Source organism: Euprymna scolopes, chromosome 29 (assembly GCF_053919585.1).
Source record: "Euprymna scolopes isolate OS-2025 chromosome 29, ASM5391958v1, whole genome shotgun sequence".
In the NCBI taxonomy this organism is placed as follows: Eukaryota; Metazoa; Mollusca; class Cephalopoda; order Sepiida; family Sepiolidae; genus Euprymna; species Euprymna scolopes.
In genome coordinates this window covers 114,997,324-115,011,709 of record NC_136510.1, presented here as the reverse complement: position 1 = coordinate 115,011,709, position 14,386 = coordinate 114,997,324, and the positions used below count along the sequence as shown (strand labels likewise).

At 33.7% G+C, this 14,386-nt stretch overlaps 1 protein-coding gene across 4 annotated transcripts in view; it reads left to right on the top strand.

Moving 5' to 3' along the window:
* LOC145252837 (opioid growth factor receptor-like protein 1) overlaps window positions 1-14,386 on the top strand; it is a 90,230-nt gene that overhangs the window by 49,966 nt on the left and 25,878 nt on the right. For all 4 annotated transcript variants that reach the window (XM_080112811.1, XM_080112808.1, XM_080112810.1 and 1 more), the window contains 3 exons: window positions 1,937-1,967; window positions 7,739-7,795; window positions 11,962-12,040. In XM_080112811.1, coding sequence (XP_079968937.1) covers window positions 1,937-1,967; window positions 7,739-7,795; window positions 11,962-12,040 — 167 coding nt within the window. The remainder of the gene's footprint in view (window positions 1-1,936; window positions 1,968-7,738; window positions 7,796-11,961; window positions 12,041-14,386) is intronic.

Genomic DNA, 14,386 nt, shown 5'->3' with positions numbered 1-14,386 from the left:
CTGCACACCTTTTTCCTTTTTATTACCTTTTCTTCTTTCAACCCAAGCAGGATACGATTTGACCCCTCAGTGACAGATGCCATCGATGTTAGTTGCTGAGACTTACCCGACTCTTTCCTCACCTTCCTCATTACCCACCATCTTGGATCATGGTTACTATATCATAAGAAAGCTCTCTGATAGCAGTCAGATTTAGCCATTACTCATTCCTTAATTCACAAATATTGGTTGTTATTAGCCTGATTGCATTACAATCAAAGCCATTGAAACAGGTTGTAAGGAAAGACCTTAACTTCTGCGCAAAACGTACCTTAATTGAGTAAATCCAACATGCAAGCAGTTATTTTAACATCATTAATTATATAAGTTCCCATGGAGAACACATTTGCAAACATCCAAACGTCACAGGATGGAATACTGCTGCCATATCTGGGCAGGAGCTGTTAAAAACAGCCTATCCTGCCTTGACAGAGTACAAAATAGACTTTGTGGCTTAGTGGGGGATGCCCTTTTCTCTACCCTGCAACCTCTCTCCCACAGAAGAGCAGTTGCAAGCCTATCTTTGTTTTATCGTTATTTCTATGGCAGGTGCTCATCTGAGCTCCAATCTCTGCCCCCTCCCTCGCCAATCTTTTACGAAAAACACCCATCTAGCTGAAACCACTGTCAAAAATTTTCCCCACTCTTTATCTGTGCCTAAATCAAAATGTAGATTCCATGAACAAAGCTTCTTTCTTAGAACTGCACACCTGTGGAACTCTGTTCCATCTGCCTGCTTCCCACCTGACTACAACCTGGATGTCTTCAAGTCCAACGTAAATAAATTCCTAATGAATCGCACCCTTAAGTAGACACTTAATTAAATCTCCACACTAACGTACTGTACATGCAATAACCCTTATCCCTGAGTGGCTTCCGGGCCTTGATAAGTGGTGACCTTGTAAAAAAAAAAAAAAATCCAGCAACTTAACTTCCTATCTGTGCAATTGTGTGTTTTTCTGTTGTTTGCATACATTTATTGCATGCTAAGTAAATTGCTCTTGTCGTCGCAACTTTTCATTAAAGCTGTCGTTATCACACCTGTTTCAGCATTTATCTTGAAACTTATGATGATCCCTTTTTTGACAGCATAGACAAGATCTACATACACTAGGTTCCCACTGGACAGACAGTCAACAAAGAATGCTATATTAAGGTTTTAAGGGAGAGATTCTGTTGGAAGAGGCCAGTACTCTTCAAGTCAGGTCAGTGGCATTTTCATCAGGACAATGCTCCAGTCCACAACTCCATCCTTGTCACAGACTATTTGACTAAGCTAGGCATCCGTGCTATAATCAAGACCTTGCTCCTTGTGACTTTTGGTTATTCCCTAAGCTCAAGGAAACCCTTGGAGGCTGTTGTTTGAGACAGTTGAGGAGATGAAAGAGGCTGTGACATGGGATCTTCCAGAAGTTGTTAGAACAGTACTACAAGCGCATTGCAGCTGAAGGAGATTACTTCAAAGGAGACTAGAGTTCCATGTGTGTACTATCAATAAAAGTGTGCATACGAAAAATGTCTGAAAACTTATTCAAAACACCTAGTATTGCTGTATTTTCACATGCAAGAATAAAAATGGGATAAAACAAACTCAATAACTATTAAACATATCATCTTTGACTGAAGTACTGAATTTGTGCTAACTTGCACTCCTCAAACAATAAATTTTCTTAAAATTGCAAAAGAAATAAATTTGCTCTGAATCACACAACTCAGACTCCAATTCTCAAATCAAGCTATTTGCTTTGATTTTAACTTATCAGCCCCTCCCATCCATATTCAATGAAAAAAAACATTTTGTTGATTTTTTTTTTCTGATTTTTTTTCTTTTTATATAAAAAACATGACAGTTTTGTTTTTCATATAAAATATATAATGTAACATTTTGTTGTTACAGGCTAAACAGAAGAAGAAAAAAACTGCTGCAGGTAAGTTGATATTAAAAAGTTTTAAGCTATTTTTCATTGGTCAACCCCAAGCCAGTTGGATTGATTGCACCGCAACATAACACTTTTCCTTCATTAGTGTAACCGTTTCTAACATAATCAATTTCTTAATTGAAAAGTAAACCCAATGTTGGCCAGGACTAAAATGTGTTTTCTTTAGATTTCATTAAATTTAGGCTGATTTTATGTAAATTTAAATTGAAATATATTTCTTGCACAATAACATGTATGCATGCAATAAAACGTCCTGACAGAAAATTTTAATTTATTTTTTAATGTATCTATGTCTACCCATTGGTAGTCCTAAAATAATATCGACTGATAATTATGTTAAAACTTGGTTTTGTTTTGTATGAAAATAATGTTCTAAATTTATTTAAGAGCCAAAAAAGTTCTTTTTTTTTTCTTTTTTTTTTTTTATCTCTGCTTATCAAGACCTACAGACCACTCGAGGATAAGTGTTAATGAGTGTACGGTAGTCAATGGCACAGTGACGTAGTAATCGTTAGTAGTGGAAATTTGGTAAATTGGATTACTTAAGGGGATGGCTCATCAAGAACTTGTTTACGTTGGACTTGAAGATGACAATATTGTAATCTGCTGGAAAACAGTGAAATAGAAGAGAGTTCCACAGGGGCGCAGTTCTAAGAAAGAAGCTTTGTTCATGGAATCCACACTTAGGTTTAGGCACAGATAAAGAGTGGGTAAAATTATTGAGAGTGGTTTCAGCTGTGTATAATAAAATTTTAAGGGTGTACATTTTATTGCAAATTCTCCAAAATCAATTGCTCAAATTGAATAAATTCTTATTGTAAAACTAACATTTACTCATGTTACAGGGCTTTGTTATGTATAAAATAATGTATATATGATTTTACTGTTCATGTACAACAAATTAATGTGTGACGTGTGACAACTATCCTGATTTTCTATTTATGTGATATAAATAAAGGCATGAAAAATTTAGACATGACAAATTACTCCTGTTCTTTCGTTTTTTCACTAAAAATCTTTATAAAAAAATAAAGTTTTTTTGTTTTCTTTTAGTAGTTAATTTTTACCCATGAAATAACAATAAAAAGTAAATATATCAACAATTCATTTAATCCCCGTAAATGTCAACACATCAGTCTGAAAAAAAACAAAAAACAAAAAGAACTTTTTTAATGTTTACTAAAGTTTTTAGCAAAAAAATACCAATCCATACCAATCCGTCTACGTCCAAGGATGGAATACTGTTGCCACATCTGGGCAGGAGCTGCTAGAAAGGACTTGTCCTGCCTTGATAGAGTTCAAAATAGACTTCGTAGCCTCGTAGCAGATGTCCTTTTCTCCTCCTTACAACCTCTATCTCACAGAAGAGATGTTGCGAGTTTGTCTCTGATGTATCGTTATTTTCATGGAAAGTGTTCAACTGAGCTTCAATCTATGGTCCCCCCTCGCCAAACTTTCACAAGAAACACTCGTCTAGCTGTAAACACTATCAATAATTTCCCCCACTCTTTATCTGTGCCTAAACCTAAACATAGATTCCATGAACAAAGCTTCTTTCTTAGAACTGCACGCCTGTGGAATTGTCTTCCGTTTTCCTGCTTTCCGGCTGACTACAATATGGTTGTCTTCAAGTCTAAGGTAAATAAGTTCTTGATGAGCCGTTCCATATAAGTTATTAAATTTACCAAATTTTCATTACTAATGATTACTATATTGACCAACTTCTACTGTACACTCTTTAACCCTTATCCTTGAGTGGCCTCTGGGCCTTGATAATGTGGTGATGCCTTTGTAAAAAAAAAAAAAAAAAAAAAAAAAAAAAAAAAAAAAAATTAAAATCGGTTATTTCTTGTTGTTCTTGACAAAAGAATCCCAGGTTGCTCAAATGACATGCCTAAATATCACATAGAGAATCAGCAAAGTCAGTTTTCATGATTTGTTAAACATTTGTCGTGCTTTAATGTATCATACATGATTAGTAAAATCCATAACTTGATCTTTGCTTTATATGGATATCACTGAACATTTGAGATTTTTCCAGCCTCATCCATCTTCATTTTACTTACATTTTCCTATACCATTTTTTTTTCCAATTCTTAGTTAGTGGACCAAAAACTGCAAAAGAATTTTTTTTAATATTATAACAAACATTATTTTAAAATGATTAATGGAATACATACAGTTTGATAACATAAGGATAGTTTATGATAAGTTTTTGTTGGCATTGGATTCGAAAGGGGCCATGTTATAATCTGCATGGAAGCAATCCTATGTTAATGTGTTCCACAAATGCAAAAATGCCGATTAGCATATGCTGCAACTATGTTGTACCGCATCACCTCATCTTCATATGGAGAACTTGGTGGAAACTCACAGAAATTGGCGATGATTCTAAGTGAATCGTTGAAAGGCTTTTTTTTTTTTGGTTTGTGTTGCTGGGTAATGGTTTCAAGCTGCCAAAATACATGGTCAGCCTGAATATGTTTAAATACTTTGATATGAAATTGGATTGGATGCATCATGGTTGCTAATCTTTGCATGATTAACTCCATATTGAACCCCTTCTTTCTTTCCAAGCTCACTTTTACATGACTTTAGGCATGTACAAATTTTTTGCCAGTACAGTCAATTTAATTGGAAGATATTTTATGACATTTTTGTCTAGACATTTTTCATCTCAGTTATATACCTCTCCCACGTGTGATTAAAAGAGGAAAATGTTTATTGTACATCTATGTTTCCAGCCACATTTTCAGTATGGATAAGAGAAATCAAACATAAGCGGCCCCAGAGCACTTTTTAACTATTATACCATGGTTGGTGAATTCAGAAAGGTAGAGCTGGCTGTGCATGGATTAGCTGAGATAGTATTTTTTAGTTTTTCTTTATTTTGAAACTGGATAAGTCGTTTATGAAGTTCTAAGGGGTGAAATGATAAAAGTTTTGCCCTGAAGAAAACAACACTACAGCTTTATTTTAAAACTTTTATTAAAAATAATCAATTCAGGTAACTTTAAATATGTAATAGAGCTGACATGTATTCAATGTAGTCACCTTCAGCCTCAATCACCACCTTTATACAGGTCCAGAACTAGGAGCATGCTTTTTCCAAAAGTGCAAGCAGGAGCTTGGCAAATACTCGGCGGATGGCGGCGATCAGGCTGGCTTTGGTGTTGTGGGAGGTCATGTTGGTGATGTTTTTGACATATGACCAAACGAAGTAGTCCAGCAGGTTCAGGTTGGGGAGGAGGAGGGGGCAATGAGAGAAGTATACAAAGTCGTAACACTCTTTCTGAAGCCAAGCCTAAGGCTCTTTGGCCTTGTGAGCTGATGCTAAGTCCTGCTGCTACATCCAGGGTCTGCCAACGCCATCTGATTGCACCAGGGGATCACCACATTCTTCAGCAAATCCAGGTACACTTTGGTGTTGACTTTCAAGCCGACTTCGAAGATGTGAGATGGCATGATGACCGTAACCGTGGCTGGAAACTTTGTTTTCATCACCCTGGGCACATCCCTGTTATTCAAAGCAATCCAATGATGCATTTTGAGAGTGCTGACAATGATCCTGTTGTCATAACTTGGATTTGTAGAGAGCATGAGTTGTACAGTGGCGTATCTCCAATCTCGCTCATTGAACAGTGTGTCACTTTCAGACATGAGAGAAGGCTCCTATCACTCTTGGGATTTGTACACAACTGGCCAACTAGTAGATGGTCTGCAACAAAAATGAAAACCGGTTTTCATCAAATGGAAATGGAATCATGTCATCTTTTCTAGGGCAATAATTTTATCATTCCATCCTGTAGTGGAAGCATGTGTGTCACATCTAACCATTGTAAGTATGTAGCAATCCTCTAAAGAGCCTGATACATTTTAAGATAGAACACTGTTACCACATCTGGGGAGGTGCTACGCAAAACGCTGTTTTGGCCTTGCTATCATGCAAAATGGACTTCACAATCTAGTGACTGAAGGTCTTTTCTGTTCTGAAATTCCCTTCTGTTGTTAGTTATTTTCTACTCTAACATTATTTCCATGAAGACTTTACAAATCGGCTTTAGTCTGAGGTTCCTTCTTGTAAGACACTCGCAATAAGTAGCAGGTGCCTTGAATAAGTTTCCAAATTTTTCATATCAGCACTTTTATTGAGAGTAAACACATAAAACTCTTGTCCCTTTCGAAGTACTCTCCTCTGGCTGCAATGCACTTGTTATATCATTCCAACAACTTCTGGAAGGCCCCATTGTGTGAGCATGTCAATAACCCTCATCACAGCTTCTTTTATCTCCTCAATTATCTCATAGTGATAGTCTCTAAGGGTTTCCTTGAGTTTAGAGAATAACTAAAAGTCACAGGGTGCAAGGTCTGGACTATAGGAAGGGTGAGGAACTGTCTTGATGCCCATCTTGATCAAATGGTCTGTGACAAAGATGGAGTTATGGACTGCACTCTTGGGACAAATCTTCTGCATCTTCAGTTCCTAGTGAATAAGTGTGTGTACAGTTCCCACACTGATATCAAACTGTACAATTATTGTCTCTATAGACACATGACAGTCCTTATCCAGAAATTCTTTATTTGGCCAATTAACTCTGACTTTCTTATTCCTCCCACACCTCTCACCATCCCTCACAGACTCTATGCCTACCTCAAATCTCTTATGCCACTCAAAAACTGATGTTCGATTCATGCAAGATGGTTCAAAAGCAATCTGAAGCATTCCATATGTTTCTGTGGCATTTTTTCCAGATTTACAACAGAATTTTATTGCATATCATGCTTCTAAAATGTCCTCATGTCCAGATTGCAGTTTTGAAATTCACTGTGACAATCAGGCTTTAGTAAGGTATATTCCAATTCCTACTGTAGCTGTTCATTCGAATCTGAAATCATAAAAATTGGTCAATCATCTCATAAGATACTGAATTTTCAAAAGTCTACAACAATTTTAAATGCCTGTACAAAAAAAGTCTGAAACTTATTTAAGGCACCTCATATCTCCTGTCACAGCTGAACAGAATTTCCCATTCTACTCCAGGTGCTTATCATCATCATCATGGGTTTAATGTCCCTTTTGTCCATGATAACATATGTTGGATAGCTTTTAGAAATTGTCTTTTAAACAAACCTATCTCTGGCTGAGTCTTTTCTCCATTCACTCCATCTTTTCTGCTTTTTTTTCTACACAAATTAACTTCTTCCTTCTACAACCACATAACCCTATGTCTTCATGGCCGTTTAATCAACCTATGAAACTGATCTGTTGCCTCCTACAGTGTGTCCTTCAACTTTTCTACCACACTTCCTTTTGTTAGTTTGTTAATATCGTTTGGTTTTAAACTTGTCTTTCACGTGTTCTTCATTTAACACTTTACTCATATAGATAAACTTTCTGTTTATCTCATAAGCTTTTTTTCAGTGTCAGGCAAAATTTCTAGGAACAGTTTCTTTTCAAGAACTTCCTATCTATGGAACACATTACCATAGGACTGCTTCCTTGAATACTATAACATGGTTATCTTCAAATACAATGTAAAATAAATACTTGTTATGAACCGCCCCTGTAAGTAATCAAACTTCATTCCCATTTATTATTTTCAATCCTCTGATTATATTTTTCATCATTCTATTAACAGTCCGTTCATCTTATTAAACATTATCTTTGAGTGGTTTTTGGCCTCAATTAGTATTGATTCAGTAGAAAAAAAGAGTAAACATATTCTTTTGAATAACTTTTGTATTTATTTCTATTTCAGATTTTAAACATCCGAATGTTGCCTTCTACTCAAACCAGATTCCTTCGGAACCAAACGGTAAGACAACTGATTCATAATGTTCTGTATGTCTGTATGTTGCACAGGGGGTATCTTTTCAAAGATGATGGTTCAAAAATAAAGATCAAATGTAGAAAGTCAAAGATAAAATTTCACAGCAAATAAATTTTGACATTTTTATTATTTGGATTATTCACGCTATGGTTCTCATCTTGGTTGTTATTCCAACAATGTTTCAGACGGTGTAACCTTCAATCTTCTTTAGGTTCATCTTGTCAAACTCGGAAATTTGTACAGAATTTCGAATGGAACTCTTTATTTAATCCATGGGGGCAGCTTTCTTTCTTTATGACAGTAATTTTTATGGTAAGTCTGCATTTAAAATTGTTTTATTTCAGTTTTTTAAATGAATTTATGAAAGAAAGGTGTTATTACAAACTTCTTGGATTATCAATCTTTAACAGAACTCATGACGATAGCCGATTGAAAAACTACAGGAGCAACACTTATAGCATTGCAACTCGAGTAAAAGTTTAAATAATTCATTTAATTCATTCACACATCCTAAATGGTAAAATTTACAAAAAATTTATGCCAATGTCACTCACCAGGTTTCCGAGCATATATATTTCAAAATTCATAATAATTAGTTCATACAAAAATAATAAATGTATAGGTGCATTCTAAGATCCAAATATTTATTTTTCATGCAGAACAGCTTCTTCAACTTGTTAGAATTTCAATACATTTTTTACAGATCCATTTCGTTATGCAGAAACAATCAGTTATTATCATGTCAAGATCAACTCTTTTCATGCATAGACTCCTCAGAAAAATAGAAATTCTTTGCTTAGAAAGAAAAAAATGCATGATCATATAATGTCGGAAAAAAGAAAAAAGGAAGCAAAAAGAAAATTCATAGAAAACTTAGCACCATGTGTTTTCTAAAGCATATATGCATGCGAAAATCGCTATTGACATAATAATTGTTTCTGTATAATGAAACGAATCTGTAAACAATGCACCAAAATTTTGGAGGAGCTGAGCTGTGTTGCATGAAAAATAAATATTTGGACCTTGGAATGTAGCTACCCTGTTATTCTTTTATATATGCTCTGTTGTTATATTTAACAAACATTGAGCTTCTAAGCAAAATGATTTGTATACCCAAAGAGTGAAATATAATGGAAAAAAAACACATTTTACCAAAAAAAGCAGAAACCTATATATATAGGTAATCCCTAAATGTTAACATTTATAAAAAATGTTACGCATTGTATTATTTTGAATATATCCATTTATTAGTTTTTAAAATTACATTGTATATACACCTACCTGTTTTTATATATATAAAGATGTATACATTTTTATTAATTTATTTTCCGAGTGATGTTCTAATCTATAATTTATAATTAATGATCTCCATGTTGTATTAAATGTATTAAACGTCGTGAGAATAACATCCAAGATGAGAACAGTAGTCCAAATAATCCTAATACTACAACTTATCAATCTTCATCTCAAAAATTCCAAAATAAGTTTTACATGTTACTGTGCTTTTGTAGATATGGTATGCCAGATGCAATAGGTTAGTAGGTATGATTTAAGGGGTCAGCCGATTTGGCATACTGGTTTGAGTGTTTGCTAATGGGCAGAGAGACTGGGGTTCAGTCATTATTCAAATCATATCAAAGACTCAAAACATGATATTTGATGCCATCCTTGCTAAACAATCATCATTATAAGTGAAGAATCAAGGATAAGTAAAGCAATTCTGGCAAAGGAGTGCCACCCGCTCCTACATCTTGATGTAGTAGTCAATAGAAAAATGAAGATCTTCAGGACGTTATTGACTGTAGTTGATTAGATTACATTTTATGTTTATTTTTAACAAAAGAGATCATTCTCGCCAGATTATGAAATCGATTTTGAACTTTGAGTAGCACCTTTGCAGATGTGACAGCAGTGCTCCATCTTAGAACATACAAGATGCCTTAAATAAGTTTCCAGACTCTTTTTTTTTTTGTATGGGCAGTTTTATTGATAGTACACACCTGAAACTCTAGTCCCCTTTGAAGTAATATCCTCCGGATGAAATGCACTTGTACTATTCCAACCTCTTCTGAACGGCCTCATGGAAGTCCTCTTTTCACTTGGAAGTTCCCTTGTGTCAATGACCCTCGGCCCAGCTTTTTCATCTCCTCAATTGTCTCATAACAACAACCTCTAAGTTTTTTCTGGAGCTTAGAAGATAACCAAAACTTACAGGGAGCAAGGTTTGAACTATAGGGAGGGTGAAGAATTGTCTTGATGCCCATCTTGGTCAAATACTCTGATCTTCTGAATACCCTCGGGGCAAACTTTGTGCAAATCTTCCATATTTTCATTTTTTTTTTTTTTTAGAATAATCATGTGTACAGTACCCTATACTGTCATCAAACTGTGCACTTATTGTCTCTATAGACACACGACAGTCCTTATCCATGAAATTCTTTATTTGACCAATCAACCCTGGTGTTCTGACTTCCTTACTCCTTCCACACCTCTCATCATCCCTCCTTTCCCTTGAATCCCTTATGCCACTCAAAAACTGATACTCAATTCATGCAAGATGGTCCAAAAGCAGTCTGAAGTATTCCATATGTTTCTGTTGCAATTTTCCAAGTTTAAAACAAAATTTTATTGCATATCATTCTTTTAAAATGTCCTCACATCCAAATTGCATTTTTGAAATTCACCAGCTGTGACAGTCAGGCTTTAGTAGGTTGTATTCCAATTCCTACTGTAGCTGTTCATTCGAATCTGAAATCATAAAAATTAGTCAATCATCTCATAAGATGTATAGCAATAACATACTGAATTTTCAAGAGTCTATGACAATTTTAAATGCCTGTATGAAAAAACTTTGGAAACTTATTCAAAGCACCACCTATCTGATTCTTATATAGGTAGAGATATTGCATCAGAAGTCAGGTGTTGTATACTGGGTGATATAATGTGTGTATATATGTGAGTTGTATGTAATGAGTCTATTTATCTTGTTAACATGTCCTCTATTTAATGTGTGTGACATCTCTCAATATGTAATCATCTGGTGTATAAATGTTTCTCTTGTTGATGTGTGTATAATAGTTATCTGTACATGTCAACATACTAAACAGTTTGTAGACAGAAGGACAAATAAACATCTTTTACATTTGTACTGGACAATGAATGACTAACCTTGAATCACAACCATTATCGTCTGTTCTAACGTACTTCTGAAATGTAACCATGTCTCTCACGAAAAACTCAAACAACCAAGTTGTTTCATATTTACATTTATTGTGGTTGTGAATTCTTTTCTTCTCCACAGCTACATATGTTCATTTACTCAGTCCAGTGCTCCCATAACTGCCATCATCTATCTCTACAACTCTCAGTTACAGACTGTTCAATCTACTTTATACTTGTATTATAAAACTTACTTCATTTCTCACGTCACTATGTAGCATCAAAACACATCACCTGTTGTTTTTCCAAAATGTATTTTATTTATTCATTTTCTTTATCCTAAATTCCTGAAACTGCTTGATGCATTCTTATTTGTTTTAACATTCCTATGTTTCCTACATTCCTGCAAACTAGTAAATGTACATATTTCAACTGTAAATAATTATTTCCCTTTAATAACATTGCTTCTGACATTTTACTTTTACAAATCATAATACTCAAGCATTCTAATACTCATCACAATAATCGACTATTTTACTTTCCGATGTTTTCCGGTAGACTAACAACATAACGCAGGTCCTTTCTGGAGCAGTAGAATGATCCAACCATTTTTTAGTAGCCTTAATAACCAATTTTTTGTAACAACTACAATGATCATCACAAAAATAGTGTTATTAAAGGTTACAATGCTATTATTGTTGCTCCTGTAGTTTTTCAGTCAGCTATCGTTATGAGTTCTGTTAAAGATGGATAATCCAAGAAGTATGTAATAACACCTTTCTTTCATAAATTCATTTAAAAAACTGAAATAAAACCATTTTAAATACAGACTTACCATAAAAATTAGTAAAAGTAAGGTGTCCTTATTTTGGAGTGGCAGGTGTCACCAAATAGTCTATTCACTTATATTGACTTGACAAGAAAATTTAATTTTTTGAAATTTGTGTTTCAGTCTTAAATTGTAATTATATATAATATATTTTATATTTTAGGTGATTACATTGATAATATATTAACTTTCTGGAAGGGAGATTATAAAAAATTGGAGGCACACCATGGATATATACAATGGTAAGTAAATGATTTTGCATGTCTTTCAAAGGACTATTTGAAATTCTGTTTAATCTCTTTCTCTCTCTCTCTCTCTCTCTCTCTCTCTCTCTCAATATATACATATATGCATATATGTATATGTGTGTGAATGTATACATGTCCCTCAATATATATATATATATATTAGTGTTGGGACGATTAATCGGAATCGGAAAAATCAAAATGTTTTGGGGTATTGGAATCGGAAAAATTGATACCTATTTTCCAATGCCAAAACGATTCTTTTAATTGTCTTTTTTATATTTGATTTTGTTTAAAGTAAAATCTTCCATTGCTGGTAATAATGATAAAATAATAAATATTTATTGATTTTAAAATACAAGCTAAAATCGATAAATCATCCTCCACAAGTTATTTTTATGTTTAGGAAAATATCTGCACATTTAACATGTGTTTTTACGAAAATCGGAGAAAATAACAATCTTATAGTTAAATAATTGGAGATTTATAAAGAATTGGAATCGGAATCGGAAATTTAGCAAGGAATCAGTAACTGTATTAGAATCGGGAAAAATATTGGAATCGTCCCATCACTAGCAAATATATATATATATATATATATATATATATATATATATATATATATATATATATATATATATATATATATATATATACACTAGCTGTACCCTGCCACGCGTTGCTGTGGCTTAATTTCGTGTAATGGAAAATTCTAATAAAAAGAGAAAATGCATGTTCCTTATATTCTTAGTACAGCAATCCACTCCAAAAAGTAAAAACAAAAAGGCGAAAATGAAAATAAATATAGTACTCTTGCAGAATTGGATCCGGATCCTCGGGAGTTACCATCAATCATGGCTTGGGCTCGACCAACATTCAGTGGATTAAGCCGAAAGTTGCTAAACCATTGAAACGCTAAATAGTTTTCTTTTTTATTGTATTAAAAAATGTGAGTTTTTAATTAATATTTGGGTAAGGGGGGGGGTGTTACTATACACAGATTCAAAAAAGTTGTTCAAAAACGAATAAATGAAAGTAAAGGTAAGGTAAATTACGTTTCTATCTAACTGGATAATTTTTTAGTGTTTTTATTTAATGTAAAATGTTTAATCGGCTCAAAAATGCAGTGTTTATGTATTTGAAAAAGACGAATGGTCGCGGACTCTGTTGAATACGTTAAGTTTGGGAAAATCAGTTAAAAACTATACAAAACAATGTCAGACACCTACTGATTATATGTTATTGTGACATAGGCTGGCATATTCGGTGGGTTTCTGATAGTATTTTGTTTAGTTTTTTAGTTTTAAATCATTTTCTCAAACTTAACATCATCAACAGTGTCCATCACCGTTTGTATTTTTCAAATTTCCAAGTTTAATTAAAGTTTTATGATATGTTTTTTTATTCAATTGTAAGGTTAAAGTACAGAATAGATACAAAACACCCTCCCCTCCCCATGTTAAGAATGGCTTTTTAAATAATAATGTTATTATTTCAGCACGGATCACTCTCTACATGAGTATCAAATATTTTTTTTCAGCCATTCTTACCATAGAGAGGGGATGGTGTTTTGTAACTATTCTGTGCTTTTTTAACTAACAATTTATTATTAAAAAAAGATATTGTGAAATTATAAAAAAATAAAAATATATTGTGAAAGTTGAATTTAACTTGAAAAAAAACAAAAAAACAATGTGAATGGCGCGTTCAACATTGTAGCCAGACCTTATTTGTCAATAAGGTCACGTGAGTCGATTAATGGGTGCTAATGCACTTACTGATCCACGCTATTCTTTTAAATCGTATTTCCAAACTTAATTAAAGGTTTATGTTTTTTTGGTATTTTTTTTAGATTAGGTCCACCTCCACAACTTTTTTTTAAATGACGACTTTTAAATGTTTCCGACTATGCTGAATACAGAAATCGCATTGAAATTTTGCAGAAATAAGTAGTTATCGAGATACAGATAGTTGTTTTATGCATTGTATTATTTGGCGGCTGGCTTTTTTACGCGCGTAAGCGTATAAAGAAGACGGCTGCCAGAGATTACAATGCATTATACAAATTTTTAATATCTCGATAACTACTTATTTCTGCAAAATTTCAATGCGATTTCCGTATTCAGCATAGTCAAAAACCTAGAAAAGTCGTCATTTAAAAGAAAATTGTGGAGGTGGACCTAATCTAAAAATTTACTGTTTTTTTTCATTCAATTGTAAGGTTAAAGTACAGAATAGGTACAAAACACCCTCTTCTCCCAATGTTAAGAATGGCTTTTTAAATAATAACGTTATTATTTCAGCACGGATCAATAAGTGCACGAGTACCCAATTTCTTTAAAA